Here is a 19,583-nt window from a genome sequence, read left to right as displayed (position 1 = left end):
AGAACACTCCAGTTCACTCTAACCTGTGCATGCATGTCACCCTCCTACATGTTCAGGCCTCGAGTACTCAGAATCTTTTTCACTTCCTCCTTCCATCTTCAATTTGGTCTTCCCCCACTCCTTGTCCCCTCCACTTTTGACACATATATCCTCATTATCAAACTCTCCTCTTTTGTTCATTCCATATGTCCAAACCATTACAACACACACTTCAGTTCTGCCAAAACATTCTTCATTTTTTACATGATCATCTCTCCTCACACCTCATACTTTTTTGATATTTTCTGTTATACTTGATCGCTGTTTCCCACATCAACAAGGTAGCACCAGGAAACAGATGAAGAATGGCCCATCCGCTCATATGCACACATATGTATGCATAAATGCCCATACACACACATATACATGTCAACATATACATACACACATATATACTTGTCAACATATACATACATACACATACACAGACATATACATATATGCACATATACATATTCATACTCACTTGCCTTCATCCTTTCCTGGTGCTACCCTGTTCCACAGGAAACAGCATCGCTACCCCCTGCTTCAGTGAGTTAGTGCCAGGAAAACAGACAAAAAAGGCCACATTCATTCACATTCAGTGTCTAGCTGTCATGTGTAATGCACCAAATCCACAGCTCCCTATCCACATTCAGGCCCCACAGACCTTTCCATGATTTACCCCAGACATTTCACATGCCCTGGTTCAGTCCATCGACAGCAGATTGACCCTGGTATACCACATTGCTCCAATTCACTCTATTTCTTGCACACCTCTCACCCTCCTGCATGTTCAATCCCTGATCATTCAAAATCTTTTTCACTCCATCCTTCCACTTCCAATTTGGTCTTCCGCTTCTCCTTGTTCCCTCCACCTCTGACACATATATCCTCTTTGTCAACCTTTCCTCACTCATTCTCTCCACATGTTCAAGCCATATCAATACACCCTCTTCTGTTCTCTCAACCACACTCAGTATTTTCACACATCTTTCTTACCCTTTCATTACTTACTCAATGAAACCACCTCACACCACATATCGTCCTTTGGCATTTCATTTCCAGCACATCCACCCTCCTCTGTATAATCCTATTTACAGCCCATGCCTCGTAACCATATGATATTGTTGGAACTACTATTCCTTCAAACATACCCATTTTTGCTTTCCACAATAACATTTTCTTCTTCCGTACATTCTTCATCACTCCTAAAACCTTCACCCCCTCCCACATCCTGTGACTCTTTTCCGCTTCCATGATTCCATTCGCTGTTAAGTCCACTCCCAGATATCTAAACCACTCCACTTCCTCCAGTTTTTCTCCATTTAAACTTACATCCCAATTAGCTTGTCCCTCACCCCTACTGAACCAAATAACCTTGCTCTTATTCACATTTACTCTCTACTTTCTCCTTTCACACACTTTTCTAAACTCAGTCACCAGCTTCTGCCATTTCTCACTTGAATCAGCCACCAGAGCAGTATCATCGGCAAACAACAACTGACTCACTTCCTGTCCCTCTCATCCCCAACTGACTGCATACTTGCCCCCTCTCCAAAACTTGCATTTACATCCCTAACCACCCCATCCATAAGCAAATTAAACAACCATGGGGACATGACACACTCATGCCGCAGACCAACCTTCACTGGGAACCACTCGCTCTCCTACCTACCTACTCGTACTCATGCATTACGTCCTTGGTAAAACCTTTTCACTGCTGCTAGCAGCTTACCTCCCGTACCATATACTCTTAAGACCTTCCACAACGCATCTCTTACTACCTGATCATATGCCTTCTCCAGATCCATAAATGCTACACACACATCCATCTGTTTTTCTAAGTATTTTTCACATGCATTCTTCAAAGCAAACACATGATCTACACATCCTCCGCCACTTCTGAAACCACGCTGCTCTTCCCCAGTCTGATGTTCTGTACATGCCTTCACCCTCTCAGTCAGTACCCTCCCATATAATTTCCCAGGAATACTTAACAAACTTATACCTCTGTAGTTTGAACACCTGCCTTTATCCCTTTTGCATTTGTACAGTGGCACAATGCATGCATCCCGCCAATCCTCAGGCACTTCACCATGATCCATACATTGATTGAATATCTTTACCAACCAATCAACAACACAGTCACCCCCTTTCTCAATAAATTCTACTGCAGTACTATCCAAACCCATCGCCTTGCTAGATTTCATCTGCAAAGCTTTCTCTAGCCCCTACTCTCTTAACCAAACCATTCTTTCTGATCCTTTTACTTTGCACACCACCTTGACTAAAACACACTACATCTGCCACTCTTTCATCAAACACATCAACAAACCTTCAAAGTACTCACTCCATCTCCTCACTTAATCACTACCTTTTATCACTTCCCTCTTGCCTCCTTCACTGATGTTCCCATTTGTTCCAGAACATCTTTTTATTCTCCCTAAAGTTTAATGATACTCTCTCACCTCAGCTCTCATTTGCCCTCTTTTTCAACCCTTGCACCTTCCTCTTGACCTCCTGCTGCTTTCTTTTATACATCTTCCAGTCATTTGCACTCCTCCTTATAAGTATCATCTATATGCCTCTCTTTTCTCTTTCACTAACACTTTACTTCATCCCACTATTCACTACCCTTTCTGATATGCCCACCTCCCACTTTTCTCATGCCACACCGAATATTGTCCTGAAACATTTCATTTCCAATACATCAACCCTATTCCATACATTCTCATGTATACCTCTTTCCTTGCATCCATACAGCATGGAGGGAACTGCTATACCTTTAAAGATATCCATTTTCATCCTTCCAGATAGTAAACCTCACGTTACATTTCTTAATGCTCACAAAATCTTTACTCCCTCACCCAACCTGTTACTTACTTCTGCTTCCATGGTTCCTTTCACTGGCATGTCTTTCTAAATCACTTCACTTCTTTCAGTTTTTCTCTAATCAAAGTCACACCCCAATTTACTTGAGTCTCTTCTCTGTTAAATCTTTTAACCTTGCTTTTATTCACATTTATTGTCAAATTTCTCCTTTTGCACACATTTCCAAACTCAGACTCCAACTTTTGCAGTTTCTCACCCAAATTTTAATCCAGTGCTATGTCATCTGCAAACAGCAGCTGACTCATTACAGCCATGGTGACATCACAGACCATTGTCATAAACTCAAGTTTTATCTGGAACCACTTTCCCCCCCTCTTAACCTACTTGCACATACTTTTTACTCTCTTGAATAAAAACTCCTCAATGCCTCTAATATCTTTCCTCCTACACCATGTATTTATAACCCCCTTTCAAAAAGCATCTCTGTCAGCCCCATCACATGCTTTCTCCAGATCCGTAAAGTATTTCCCACACATTCTTCAAAGCAAACATGTGATCAACACTCCTTTAACATTCTGAAACCACATTGTTCCTCCCTGATTTATTCTGTGCATGCCACCACTTATCTTCCATATAACTTATCATGTGTGCTCAACAGACTTATATGTCTTTGATTTAAACACACCTTTTCTGACTTTCCTTGGATAAATTACTGTCTCTTATGTGATGATGCTTCTGTCTCTGCCAGTTTCATAGCAGAGGTTATTGTTGCAGTAACAGGAGCATTTATCTCCTCTTTTGCCAAGACAACCTCCTCTTCCAATCTGTAGTTCAAACATTTCTGTTCTGAAGCCATTCAGGCAAGGGAAGAGGCATATCAGACTAGATAAACTCTCTTTCCTCCAACTCCCATTTAGCATTTGTCACTGCCCGTAATCACTGCAATTACAGTATCCATGATGCAAGCATTCCTTTGTTTAAAGGAAGTGCAATTACCTCTCCTCATCATCCATTGATAGGTCATTCTGTTTTTTAGATAATGGCATCTCAAACGACTTCTGTTGCTCTACCTTTCTTTCACTTTTCCATTTTTCTGATACTAAAGCTATCTCTCCCGTAGACAAAGCAACTCTCTCTGATTCCCATTCTCCTATAACTCTACCATAGATGACTCTAATGTTCCTTCACCACATAATTCTCCTATTACTAATCCTATGCCCCTTCCCATAATCTATTTTAGAACTGTCCGAAAAATATTCTCTTTTAGGATACAAGCAAAGCTTATGGTCCTAATTGCATCCATTCCCATATACTGAAAAAGTGTGCCCCTGAACTTGCACCTGTGCTTGCTTGTATGTTTAAAAGCCAGAACTCCCTCCTTTTGGAAGCATGCAGTAGTACATTTCATCCCAAAGAAGTGTGAGCATTCTAGCTCCTCAATCATCCTGTTGCTTTCACATCTACCATTTCCAAATTCTTTTCCTCCCATATCCTCAGTCATCTTGAAGCTTACAGTCTTCTCTTCGATCATTAGCTTCCTTCCTGGCTGTTCTAGCTACATGGCTGTTGATGGATCAGCCTCTCCTCTTCTCACCATCAACACCAGTGTCCCTCAAGGTTCTGTCCTGTCTCCTGCACTTTTTCTCCTTTGAAAATTTTTCAGTAATTTCATTTCTTCCACAAATAACCCAGTACACTCATGTGCTGATGGCTCAGCATTGCATTCCTCCACATCCTTCATTTCTGCTCCTTCTTATGCTCAGTCTTCTTCTTGTCTTAACTTCCCTAGTAAACTCAAGCTTGGACAGGATATCTCAGTAGGGTCAACGAAATCTGGTTAAACTTAATGCTTCCAAGACTGGGTTTCTCTCCATCTTTCTATCGAAAATTCCTCATGACTCGCCTCATTCCTTTGATGGTTCTGTAATTCAATCACTTGACTTAGTGAATATGGCCCAACCTTGATTTGGACTTTTGGCTGTAACTGAGGCCTCCTATGTGAAACAAAAAGCAACTATAGGAGGAAAGCAAATGATATTTAAAAGAATAAAGTAATTCAGGAATGAAAATATGGATTGAATTGATTACTCTGCACAAAGTGTATGGGAATGTTTAGAATGTAGGCAAAGAAAATTACTTCTGTGGAAGCATCAGAGGGATGTAGGAGAGAATATCAGTCCTGTGAAAATGCTAAAAGTGTATAAAGAAGTAGGGAGAAGAATGAAGACACTGGTGGTACTAGAGTTTATTAGTTGTGGAGATTCTATTGCCATGGCCACCCCCTTAAAGGAGCTCCAGAATGGAATAGGCATCAGGGATATAGATAGCTAGATAGGAGACAGTTGTATGGAATGATAAGATTTAGAGTGTAATGAAAAGGAGAGCACAGTGGAACAACCATATTTTGTGCTGAAGGTGATAAAAACCATGAAAAGTGTGATACTATTGATATGACTTTCATCTATGTTGTGGTATAGTCATGCAGTAAGAGTAGTCATTGCAAGAAACAGAAAATTGATTATATAAGGAGAGTAACAGAAACTAATATTATTCGAGGCAATTCGAGGCACATATTATACTGTTGCTTTATTTGTATTCTACTCATATTACTGATTAGGTTAGTATTTATAGAGCTTGTACTGAAAGTTAAATGAATGTAGTCGGCTGAAATGATTGTACAGTTAGTAAGGAAATGTTTGTGTTTATTTTAGTTTAGTTGACTTTACGAAAAGTTGGAGGGATGAACTCTTTTAAGACAGTGTATATTGTCATGGGAGAAGATAATAATATGAAAATAAGTAAATAACAAAAAAAGTATCCATGCTGATTATGTCAATGTTAAAGAGGAAATTGTTGCTCTTGTATCTAGATACCAAAGATAAGGAAAACCACAGTGCAAACTACTTCACATTTTCCTTAACCAGCATGATATGTGAGTTGGGAAATATGACTAGGGACAAGTCTTTAGCTTCACAGGAGTACTGGTTGTAGATGGGGGTTTTCTTTATAGTTATTTCAAAGAATTAGACACCTCTAGTTTGCTATTAATGTACTTTATTATTTCAGTTTTGGACATGAATGACAACCCTCCAGTATTTGAACAGCAGGCCCAGCGGTGTGTTGTAACTGAAGATGCTTCTCGTGGTCACTTTGTCACCCATGTGTCTGCTTCTGATGAGGATATTAGTGATGCCACCAAACTTTCATACTCAATTGTTGATGGCAATGATCTACAGGTTTTTTCCATAAACTCTGCTTCAGGTAATTGATATGATTTATCTTTTTATAACTTTCAGGCATGTTTAGAAATGGATTTATGAACTCTTGTTCCTTATCTCTGGCTGTAGGTTTTTTTTATGAAATGAGAAAGCATATTTATTTGGAAAAGGATGTAAGGATGGATCACTTTAGGTAAGTAAGTGTGAAAGGGTGGATGAATGTGGAGAAGTGGTAGTTGAGTAAATGTTAGTGGGAGGGTACACTGTGTGTTTATGTGTACTTTAAGGGGAGGTAGTTTTACATTCATGGGGCCCCATCTCTTAAAAACACTTTACTATCATACAATCTCTTGAATTTATGTATGTTGTGTGCATTAACCATGTCTTCAGTCGTTCTATTCCACTCATTGACCACTCCTTCACTATAAAAGTATTTCTTTACATCCTTATTTAGTTTTCTACTGAATTTCATGCTATGTCCTCCAGTTTCTCTATCCCTACATCTCTCAAAGTACTGTCCACTGTCCACTCTATTGATCTCTTAAAAAGTTAAAGGCTGTGATCAGGTCACCCCTGAATTTAAAGCCTCCACTCTTTCTGCATAACTTGACTCCCCTAATTCTGGTGCCATCTTTTGGACCTTCTCTACGAGTTTTTTGTGCTTCTTTCAGTGCAAACCTGAGAAATATATTCAAGTTTTGGCTGTATATAAGATATGACTAGCTTGCTAAATATTTCCTTATCACTGTAAATGAAAGCTATTCAGATATTTGTTAGCAGACAGTATGTCTCTGTAGCATTTCTCCTAAGATGAGGAAAGTGTCTACTCCTAAGTCCTTTTCACACCCAGAATCTTGAAGTGTATTCTTCTAGGCAGTGATCATGTTAAGACTGTCTTCCACTTTGTCCCATCCTCATTACTGTACATTTGCTGGGGTTTAATTTCATCAACAGCATTTCAGACCCTCTTTGGAGTTTGTTTAGGGCCCTTTGTAAATTGATGTAGTCCTCGTCAGTTTTCACTTCACTCATAACTTTTGCATCTTCTGTAAGTATATTCAGATAGAATTCCATACCTTTAAACAAGTCATTAATGTAGATCAAGAAGAGTAATTGTCCCAGAATCGAACCCTGTGGCACTCTGGAACTACAGCCCATTTGAAAAAGGCTCCTTTGATATGCATCCTTTTTCCTTCCAAGTGAAGGAGTTTACCCCTATTCCTGCTTGGTAAATCAGGTTCATAATCAGCCTTCTATGTGGCAGTCCAGTTACAGACAGTCCACCCAGTCTTCCCTTTTGCCCAGGAATGAGCTCACTCTCTTTAAATATCTAAGAGGGAGTCATATCTAGGTATGTTCATTTTTCTCCACTTTCTGGATTTGGCATTTGGTTATATTGAACTTAATACACCATGCATTTAGATATGTAATTACCTAATTTATATATTTATTATGCTTGATCACCATTTCCTGTATCAACGAGGTAGTGCCAGGAAACAAATGGAAAAAGACGCATCAACTCAGTTACACTCACACGCGCACACACATATTTATTTATTATATAGTATACTTTGTCGCTGTCTCCCACGTTAGTGAGGTAGCGCAAGGAAACAGACGAAAGATGGCCCAACCCACCCACATACACATGTATGTACATACACGTCCACACACACACATATACATACCTATACATTTCGACATATCCATATATATATACATACAGAGACATATACATATATACACATGAATATAATTCATACTTGCTGCCTTTATTCATTCATGTCGCCACCCCGCCACACATGAAATGACAACCCCCTCCCCCCACAGGTGCTCAAGGTAGCGCTAGGAAAAGACAACAAAGGCCACATTCGTTCACACTCAGTCTCTAGCTGTCATATATAATGCACCGAAACCACAGCTTCCTTTCCACATCCAGGCCCCACAAAATTTTCCATGGTTTACCCCAGACACTTCACATGCCCTGGTTCAATCCATTGATAACACGTCGACCCCGGTATACCACATTGTTCCAGTTCACTCTGTTCCTTGCACACCTTTCACCCTCTTGCATGTTCAGGCCCCAATTGCTCAAAATCTTTTTCTCTCCATCCTTTCACCTCCAATTTGGTCTCCCACTTTTCCTCATTCCCTCCACCTCTGACACATATATTCTCTTTGTCAATCATTCCTCACTCATTCTCTCCATGTGACCAAACCATTTCAAAACACCCTCTTCTGCTCTCTCAACCACACACTTTTTATTACCACACATCTCTCTTACCCTTTCATTACTTACTTGATCAAACCACCTCACACCACATATTGTCCTCAAGCATTTCATTTCCAACACATACACCCTCCTCTGTACAACCCTATCTATAGCCCATGCCTTGCATCCATACACCATTGTTGGAACTACCATTCCTTCAGGCATACTCAATTTTACTCTCCGAGATAATGTTCTCTCCTTTGACACATTCTTCATCACTCCCAAAACCTTCGCCCCCTCCCCCACCCACTGACTCACTTCTGCTTCCATGGTTCCTTTTTCTGCTAAGCCCACTCCCAGATATTTAAAACACTTCACTTCCTTCAATTTATTTCCATTCAAACTTACATCCCAACCAAATTGTCCCTCAACCCTGCTGAACCTAATAACCTTGCTCTTATTCACATTTACTCTCAACTTTCTCCTTTCACACACTTTTCCAAACTCAGTCACCAACTTCAGCAGTTTCCCACTCTAATCAGCTCACATACATGTACATTTACATACATATACCTATCAACATACGTTTACATATACACATATACATACACATACAGGCATGTGCATATATGCATACACAGACATATGCATATATATACACATGTACATGTGTACACTTGCTTGCCTTCCTCCATTCCCAATGCCACCATGCCCCACAGGAAACAGCATTGCCACCCCCTGCGTCAGAGATAGCACCAGGAAAACAGACAAAAAAGACCATATTCATTCACTCTGACTCTAGCTGTCATATGTAATGTACCAAAACCACAGCTCCTTATCCACATCCAGGCCCCACAGACCTTTCTTTGGTTACCTCAGACATTTCACATACCCTGGTTCAGTCCATTGAAATGTATAGGGAAGGGGTTTTTAACTTGTGGGGTGCCCCATCTCTTGAACATTCTCAGGCATCATACAATTTCCTTAATTTATGTATGCTGTGTACATTAATCATATTGTCAGTCATTTCATTCCATTCGTCTGCCAGTTTTATAATATAAAAGTACTTCCTTACTTCTTTTTTAACAAGTTTCATGTTTTGTCCTCTGGGTACCCTAACCTTACATTTTTTGAAGAACTCTTCACTATCAACATCATCAATCTGGTTTGAATATTAAAGGTTGACTTAGGGTCAACCCTCACACTTCTCCCTTCCATGGAGGGCAAATTTTAGGCTTTTAACTTTCCCTTGTAACTCGGCTCTCTTAATTCTGGCACCATCTCTATTACCTTTCTCCAATCCAACTCTTGTCAGCTTTTGGTGCCTTTTTTAGGTCTTCTTGATAAAAGCTTCTCACCGTTTATGTTAGCTTCCCTCTAACACTGTATATTCCTCACACCTATGCAACCATACCAGATGCTTTCTTCAGATCCATAAATGCCATTTACAAATCCCTCTGTTTCTAAGTATTTCTCATATATGTTCTTCAAAGCTGACCCCTGATCCACACGTCTCCTATCACTCCTGAAACCACACTGTTCCTCCCCAGTTTGATGCTCTGTGCATGCCACCATTCTTCCTTAAAACTTACTATGTACACTCAACAAACTCACCTTTATATCCCTTGCCTTTTTAGTGGCACTATGCAGTCATTCTGCCAATCATCAGGTATCTCACCATGACCTATGCACACAGTGAAAATCCTCACTAACTAGTCAAAACACAGTCACCTCTTAAAATATTCAGCTGCAGCACCATCTACTCCAGCTGCTTTGCTATATTTCACTTTGTGCAAGACTTTCACCAATTCTGTTTTCACCATACCACTTGCCATGACTCTCACTTCATGAACTCTTAGACCCAAATCCCCTATATCTGCCACCCCTTCATCAAACACATTCAAGAATCCTTCAAAGTACTCAAGCCAACCCCTCCTCACCTCATCTCTGCCTGTTACTGGTTCTCCATTTACTCCCTTCATCGATGTTCCCATTTGTTTTCCTGTTTCTCTCATGCTGTTAAACTCCTTTCAAAACATTTTCTTATTCTTCCTAAAGTTTATTGATATGTGCTTACCCCAACTCTCATTTGCATTCTTTCTCAGCTCCTGCATCTTCCTCTTGACCTCCTGCTCCCTCTTGACTTCATGCCATTTTCTTTTGTACATCTCCCACTCACTTGCATTCTTTCCCTGTAGATTCTGCTAATACATCTCCTTTCTCTTTCACTTGCAACATTGCGTAGTCATCCCACCTTTTACTACCCTCTCTCATCTACCCACCTCCTGCTTACTCCAAACCACACACTTCTCTCACACATGTCAACACTGCTTCCTTAAACACCTCCCATTTACTTAATCATTTATTCATCTGTACTGTGTGGGGAGAGAGTTTTACATTAATGGGTCCCATCTCTAAAACATTTCCAACTATTATACAACTTCTTTAGATTTATGTATCCTGTCCTGTGTTGATGTGCCTGCTGTCAATTTTTGGCACTGACACTACACAAGATGGGACAGGTATTGCTGTAGGTATAATTAGATGAGTGGAGGAACTATCCTAAATGGAATTACCAGATACTCCTGCATTCCTGTTGTTTACTATCTGTTATATTGAGAACTTTTTGTTTATTCATAAATACACCTGAATGTTTGGTATTGTGTGAAAAAAGGACTCTGAGATTTAAATAAAGTATGAAATAATGAAAGAATATTTGGGAAATCTGGCAGAGTTCTAAAATGCCCATAAAAATGACTGCTGTTATATTATTGTCACTGCATTTTATTTGTGTTTCACATGGTCTCATCATCATTTCTCTATTCCATTCTGTACAATGTTCACTAACAAATGGAATGGCCATAAGAGCCATATGCCACTTTGATTTGGTTGTAAATATTTTGAACCTGGATTTGTATCTTCTGATCATTTATGGTCATTATGCCCCAAAGTCTCTCTATACACTGGCTTGATGATTCCCTCTTGAACAAAATAATGCTGTCCTGATAAATAGTATATTTTTGTTTACTTCTCATGTTTCCTTTGACAAAACTATTAGATTTTCTAACAATATTAAGTTGTAAGTCCAATTACTTTATCATTTTATTTCATGACTGTTTAATCTTTGTTAAATAGCAATCCATTCCTTTAGCTTTCCAAAGTTTTCTTGCTGTAGGTGTGATGCAAATACTTTTTAGAATGAGTATCACCAGTGTAGTGAATTACACTCATTTTTTCCTGTTTCAATAAACAAATAATACCAAGTATTTTTTCATAGAATTAAGTCGAAGAATATGGCATGAGAGAGGGCTGTATGTGATGTATAAGAAATAGAAAATATTCAAAATTACCAGCTAATCTAGAACAACTGACATAACTAATCATTTCAAATTCCATTGAACTCAAGAGGTAGCAATACAGTACAACTTCATCAAAGAACTCATTCCGAAGGAGTATACATTTTCCTGCTACTGGATGTAAGTAGTGTAACTTGGGCTGCAAGATCCTTTAGAAAGGACCTGGGTGATACTAAAACTCTTTCATAGAAATTAGTCCTGGATGATAGCAGAATTTTTCGTAGAAATTAGTTCTGGGGTAACTATGAATTGAATTAGATAAAGACAGTACCAGTCTGTCTGGAAAACCCATCAGTCCATGCTTGAAGAGTCCTCTGTCTTGGATGTGATGGAAGCATGTGATAGGAGTACAGTTCTAGTATTATCCATGAGAAGAATAAGGCTTGCAATGCTATTAGCAGTTATATGAGTGATTGTAGGAGTGCCCATTGAGAGCACCTTTTTTGGGCTTTAGTTTCAATTTAATAAGTCCTGTTCTGGATAAACTCCTTTGATCTTTTTTCTCAGAAAACATGTTCTTCTCTATTACAGCCTAAGCTGGAGCTTTCAAAAATCTTGAATGTAATAAAACTAAATATTTTGGTTGGAAGTTTAGCGCCTTAGCACTTTCCTATGAAAACTTTCCTTATAGCCTTGGGCTCTGGAAGGAGGGTTAGTGAGTTGCATTTTATATCCCGACACAAAAACCTCTTCATCAGCTCTTTGACAGCCTCCTCTATCTATCTGTCTACCTATGTCTCTGATACCTGTTCCAAACCATAGATTTTTTTTGCCCAAATGTCATATCTTTTGCAAGACCTCATTGAGAGGGCATCATGCATTTATGCCTACAAAAATCTCTTGGAGACCTCTTGAACTTCACCAGAGATTGAATGAACCATTTATTCGTGCACCCTGGATCCTTGAAACCCCATTTAATAAGGAATATCTATGTGGGGTAAGAAACCAATTTTACTGGTTCACCCTGGGCTTTATGTTAGAATACTTGAGGTTGTGTCTACTACCTTGGCTTTCCTCAGAAACTTATTGTTGGAGTAAATCAAGTAAAAGGAACTTTGGTACTCTTGTACCACCTTCATCAAAAGGTACCTAAATATAGATGGCCCTAGGGATTTCTCATTCAGGAGACAGACTCCAGTGTGCCTCAGTCACTGTTGAAGATACGCTGGACACTAATAATTTGTAAAGCTTGGGATATATCCCTTGTGAACTTTTGAAAGTTATGAATGAACCAAAATTGTAAAAATGTGCTGTTTCACTGATTTAGAATATTCTGAAATGTGGTAATTTGTAATGTGGCTTCTGAAAAATACATTAATTCTCAGTGTTACGAAATTTTTGATAATTTGATTTTACATGATGTATCTGGAATTCCAAAACGTTTCATTAATTCATTACATTATGAAATTTCCCACCATTAATTCGAAGTCATTGCACTAAGTTGAATGAAATGGAATTAAGTGGATAAATGAAGTGTGAATTGATGGGGAAGTGTATTTGTTTTCACTTCTGGATTTGGTCTTCTCATGAGAGCTTTGCTCTGAACCCTCCTCCTTCATGTGTATATGCTCTCATTTTCATGGGACAGATTGCAGAAGAAAAACATAGATTTTGAAAACTGAAGCACTATTTCTTTCTGAGGTGGAGTTTCTATCCTGTTTTGCCATCCCCTCTCATTTTTGAAAAACCTCTCTTTTTCACCATTGTGCCCACTAGTGCATTGATGATCAAGATACATGAATTCTCAGCTGTTGAAGGTCTGGAAGGAGTAGGTCTGTGATATCCTCTCTGTGACAGCCTCTGAATGGCCAGATATAGGGAAGGTCTGTGCTTCCTCTCTGGAAACATTAAGGGTTGGAAGACTCAAAACCCTGATTTTCCTTGAGAATATTCTTGTGGGACACCATTTTGGAGGGAAAACATTTTCTCATTCACAAAGCCTACATTTTTTAGTGGAGGAGGATTTTTGAATGTGATAATAATTTTCAATCCATTACATTATGTATGTTTTTATTACAGGAATAGTAAAAGTATGGAATAGTCAGAAACTTCAAGAGAGCAATCAGCACATCCTGAATATATCAGCAAGTGATGGGGTCTTCACAGCTTACACACGTTTAGTAGTTTCCATCATGCCAGTTAATGCCCACTCACCAACCTTCAAAGTTGCACAATATGATTCTCATATTCAAGAAAATTTTGCAGTAAAAACTACTATTTCTCAAGTGTCTGCAAGAGATGTGGATTCAGGTCGTTATGGTGATGTTACATATCATTTTGTTGGTGATGATGCCCACAAATTCTTCAGAATTAATGAGAATACAGGTAATTTTGAGATTTATATACTAAAAATTATGATGTTAAATAGTGCAGCATTTTGCTTAATAAGATGAAAAAGTTTGTTCTGAATAAGTGAGAGAAAAGAGCAAGATGAGCTTTCAGAAAGCTAAGTATTCCTTGAAATTTGTTTAGAGAATTGTTGAATTATTGGTTGTTGAATGTATTTCAAGATTTTAATCCTGGTAGATATTTTAAGAGGCATAGCAAATACATAGATCAGTAATTAGAATTCAACTTGATATTTTATATTAATTTTTACAAATGATAAACATTTGTTACATGTAATAATCATCTTTCTAATTTACTTAAGGTGATGTGTGGACCTCAGAAGTGTTCGATCGTGAAGAACGAGCTGAATACTCTTTCACTGTCATGGCAATGGATATTGGAGGACGCACTGGGTTCACAACACTTCATATTACTGTTGATGATGTGAATGATAATAAACCTGTATTCTTGCAGTCAGATTATAAAGCAATTGTCAGATCCAACACTACTTCTGGATCTATTGTCTTAAAGGTATGTCATTATTCCCTTAAACTCTTTTTTATTTCAGTAGTAATAACAAAATCACCAATTTGGGTCTTTGAATCTTAGAAGTGCTTTGATCTTGATATGCAGTCAAGCAAAGTCATTGTTTTTTCTCTTTGAATTTTATATTAAAATTAATTTGATATAGAAATACATTCACAACAGTTGTACAAGAAGGCCCCATCCTTGAAATTTTAAGAAATTGTTGGACCTTTCCTCTGGAATGGAATGAAAATGTATTTTCCTCCTGCCCACACTTCTGGCCAGTTTATATTCTGCTGCAGATGCAAACCCAGCTTATACTGTTATTAAAGAGTGATACGTCCTTCTTACATGTATTAAAACCAGCACATAAGCTTTTACATCCTATTACCACCATGCCAGAGTATACAGTGACCTGACCTTTGAAGGGAAAGTAGGGGGTGCCTTGTTGTTAACCATCCTCACACACAGCTCCCCTTAACCACAAGGCACCCCCCCACTTTCCCTTTAATGATCAGGCCTGTGTATACTCTGGCATGGTAGTAAGAGGATGATTAAGCTTATGTGCTGGTGTTAGAATTTAGAATTTTATTTGTTTGTACCCAATGAGGCGGATTGTCTTCACAAAACATGTTGTGCATTGTATATTATGAAGTAATTATAAAGTGAATCATCAGAACTCCTCCCAAATTGGAATATCACCTTCATATATATATATCACCGGGGATAGGAGAGAAAGAGTATTACCCACATTTTCCCTGCATGTCAGAGAAGGCAACTAAGAGGGATGGGGCTGGCTGGCTTGAAATCTTCCTTTCGTGTATTACTTTCCAAAAGAAGGAACAGGGCAAGGAGCCAAGGGAGGAATTTTCCCTCTAAGGCTGTCATTTCTTTTTGACATTACCTTTTCCTCTCCAAAATAAGGTTCTCTACTTCCACACGTTCTTCATCGCTCCCAGAACCTTTACCCCTTCCCCCACCCATGACTCACTTCTGCTTCCTTGGTTACATCCATTTCTAAGTCCACTCCTAGTTATCTAAAACACTTTACTTCCTCCAATTTTTCTCCATTCAAACTTACATCCCAGTTACCTTGAACCTCAACCCTACCGAACCTGATAACCTAGTTCATATTTCATCCTTGATGGCCATTTCCTGTGTTAGTGAGATAGCACCACATAAGACATCTTAAGCTCATTCAGAGCCAGAATTTATTCCAAGTGCTAAACAGAGAAAATAAACAGATAACAAACGTTTGAAATTCAATGTCTCCTCCTTGGAAATAGACGAAGAAAGACACATCTGTTCACATACACACATATGTAAATATTTGCACATGCACATACATATGCATATATATATATATATATACATATATATTATTTAAGAGAGCGGGGGGCTGGAAATCCTCCCCTCTCAATTTTTTTTAATTTTCCAAAAGAAGGAACAGAGAAGGGGGCCAGGTTAGGATATTCCCTCAATGGCCCAGTCCTCTGTTCTTAACGCTACCTTGCTAATGCGGGAAATGGCGAATAGTTTGAAAAAAAAAAAAAAATATTATTTATATCCCTGGGGATAGGGGAGAAAGAATACTTCCCACGTATTCCCTGCGTGTCCTAGAAGGCAACTAAAAGGGAAGGGAGCGGGGGGCTGGAAATCCTCCCCTCATGTTTTTTTTTAATTTTCCAAAAGAAGGAACAGAGAAGGGGGCTAGGTGAGGATATTCCCCCAAAGGCCCAGTCCTCTGTTCTTAACGCTACCTCGCTAATGCGGGAAATGGCAAATAGTTTGAAAAAAAAAATATATTTATATATATATATATATATATATATATATATATATATATATTTCTTTTTTTTTTTTTTTTTTCGTACTATTCGCTATTTCCCGCGATAGCGAGGTAGCGTTAAGAACAGAGGACTGGGCCTTTGAGGGAATATCCTCACCTGGACCTCTCCTCTGTTCCTTCTTTTGGAAAAAAAAAAAAAGAGAGGGGAGGATTTCCAGCCCCCCGCTCCCTCCCCTTTTAGTCGCCTTCTACGACACGCAGGGAATACGTGGGAAGTATTCTTTCTCCCCTATCCCCAGGGATATATATATATATATATATATATATATATATATATATATATATATATATATCTCCCTGGGGATAGGGGAGAAAGAATACTTCCCACGTATTCCCTGCGTGTCGTAGAAGGCGACTAAAAGGGGAGGGAGCGGGGGGCTGGAAGTCTTCCCCTCTCGTTTTTTTTTTTTTTTTTTAATTTTCCAAAACAAGGAACAGAGAAGGGGGCCAGGTGAGGATATTCCCTCCAAGGCCCAGTCCTCTGTTCTTAACGCTACCTCGCTAACGCGGGAAATGGCGAATAGTTTGAAAGAAAGAAAAGATATATATATATATATATATATATATATATATATATATATATATATATATATTATCCCTGGGGATAGGGGAGAAAGAATACTTCCCACGTATTCCCTGCGTGTCGTAGAAGGCGACTAAAAGGGGAGGGAGCGGGTGGCTGGAAATCCTCCCCTTTCTTATTTTTTTTTAATTTTCCAAAAGAAGGAACAAAGAAGGGGGTCAGGTGAGGATATTCCCTCTAAGGCCCAGTTCTCTGTTCTTAACGCACCTCGCTATCGCGGGAAATGGCAAATAGTATGAAAAAAAAAAAAAAAAAAAAAATATATATATATATATATATATATATATATATATATATATATATATATATATATATATATATATATATATTACTATCCCTTGGGATAGGGGATTAAGAATACTTCCCACGTATTCCCTGCGTGTCGTAGAAGGCGACTAAAAGGGGAGGGAGCGGGGGGCTGGAAATCCTCCCCTCTCGTTTTTTTTTTTTTTTTTTTTTTTTTTTTTTTTTTTTCCAAAAGAAGGAACAGAGAATTGGGCCAGGTGAGGGTATTCCCTCAAAGGCCCAGTCCTCTGTTCTTAACGCTACCTCGCTAATGCGGGAAATGGCGAATAGTTTGAAAGAAAAAAGAAAGAAAAGATATATATATATATATATATATACACATACAAATACACGTGCATATTCATACATGCCTGCTGTCATCCATTCTCAATACCACTTTACCCCACAGGAAACAGCACAAATGCATGAAAGAAAAGAAAGAATTTATATTATTTACTCTTCCTATTCTATATCATTGAGGACCAAGCTCAAGATGGAAGGCTGAAGAGAAACATACTTTTAGTGGCTGAGGTCTAAACATGGAAGAGGGTGGAAGGTGTGTAGGGGATAGAGGGAATTGTGAATTGGAGTGATGTGATACAGAGAGGCCGACATGCTATCAATAGGTTGAGCCAGGGTATATGAAGCAGCCAAGGAAACTATTGAAAGGTTTGTGGGGCCTGATTTTGGATAGGAACCTGTGTTTCTGGTGCATTATATCACAGAGAACTGATGTGAATGAATGAGGCCTTTTCTTCATGTGTTCTTGGCACTACCCTGCTATTACAGATACTGCAAACATGTGAAAAGATATATACCACAGTTATATGTTATTTCCAGGTTTCTGCTGTAGATGCAGATTCAGATGAAAATGGCACCATATCTTATCGTTTTCATAGCTCAAGTCTGCCAGATACCATGGATGCTTTTTCTATCAATTCACGAACAGGAGAAGTGTCCTTAAGAAGAAATGCTCATGAGTTGGGTAAGAGGAATTTTTAAATTTTTATCTTAAGCAAGTTGAGCAATGCTGTTTACTCTGTAACACTGGATGACTGGGACTCATATTTATGATCCATGGGAAAGATAGGCACCATTGATGCCCATTAATCCCTTACCACCTCAGTCAGGTTTGTTTTCCCACCCAGTAAATCCACCCAGGTTGTATGAAAACTGCATTAAACCTTACAGTTCCAGAGATATTCTTAAAGTAATGGAAAAAAATTGAAAATATATTTTTGTCTGCTACTGTCACACTAATACTGTTTAGAAGTATTTTAGTTGTGTCTGTTCAGTGTCCTAAAAAGTGCAGGAATAAGGTCTGAGTGTCAAGTGCATTGACACTACACATTTTATCTTTTATGTACCGCTACCAAAAAATTTATTGCTGAGAAGTATTATTTTATCTTATGTAATCAATGTAATTATTTTTTCTTGAAAGCAATATTATAAAAGTTTTTAAGATTGCCAGCTTCTCTGGTTGAGTTCCCGAAGGGAATGGTCATAAGAAATATAGACAGATTAGGTGTAGAATGGGACTTTGGTTAATGTAATGAAATGATATGATTTGACAATTGCCATTCTTCATTTTTGTTTCTAATATATTTTACAATCTAAAATTGGTAAAGTTCCACTTTCTATTTTTTAATTTTTTTTGTATTTGTTGAGAGAACTGATGTTCACAGTAACTTTGTTTCATTGTGATATATTCTAAGATGTTTAATGTTTCAAAAAATATTTCAAAACTGTATTGAAAAGGTCAGTTTTTAAAACATATGAAAGAAATAAGGTTAAGGGAATGAATTCATCAGCCTCCCTTAAAGTGTCAAATCTAGGACAAACTTCACTCTCTCATTAAAATGTAAGAGGTTTGTTACACACAATTTCTCATTAAAATCTGTGTTTTGTTTCCCACTACTTCCTTTCCCTAAAGCTGTGTATGGCTGTTAGGATGCTTTAGAAGATTATACACACTATCTTCTGTGAAGGAATTGACATTTACAATATTGCTCCTGAAAAACACTTTTTTATTTTATATTCATGTACAGTAAATTCCGGTTTATTCATGAGTCAACCAGAAAAGTCAAAACATTGTCATCATTCAGCTTTTCCCAGTACTGATAAAAACCCTAAATGATGGTACCTTTCAGCCCCTGTAGAGATAAAAACCCAAAACAAAGGCATCAATTTTTCCCCCTCAATGATACATACAGAGGACATTTAGTTTTATATAATTGCTAAGATTACTTAGTAAGTAACGAACTAATACTTCATATAAAATTAGAAGATAGCAATGGCAATGATATTCATTATCACTTCTTCTAGACCTTTTCTAATGTAGTACTAATTGGGATATGTTCTATACTCTTCCGCAACC

General features: G+C 38.2%; 1 protein-coding gene across 1 annotated transcript in view; it reads left to right on the top strand.

Moving 5' to 3' along the window:
• LOC139750068 (fat-like cadherin-related tumor suppressor homolog) overlaps nt 1-19,583 on the top strand; it is a 791,324-nt gene that overhangs the window by 713,144 nt on the left and 58,597 nt on the right. The window contains 4 exon segments of the mRNA XM_071664403.1: nt 5,920-6,114; nt 13,656-13,961; nt 14,287-14,495; nt 18,047-18,191. Coding sequence (XP_071520504.1) covers nt 5,920-6,114; nt 13,656-13,961; nt 14,287-14,495; nt 18,047-18,191 — 855 coding nt within the window.

The sequence above is a fragment of the Panulirus ornatus genome, chromosome 9 (assembly GCF_036320965.1).
Source record: "Panulirus ornatus isolate Po-2019 chromosome 9, ASM3632096v1, whole genome shotgun sequence".
NCBI lineage: Eukaryota > Metazoa > Arthropoda > Malacostraca > Decapoda > Palinuridae > Panulirus > Panulirus ornatus.
This window is presented reverse-complemented; position numbering and strand designations above follow the sequence as displayed.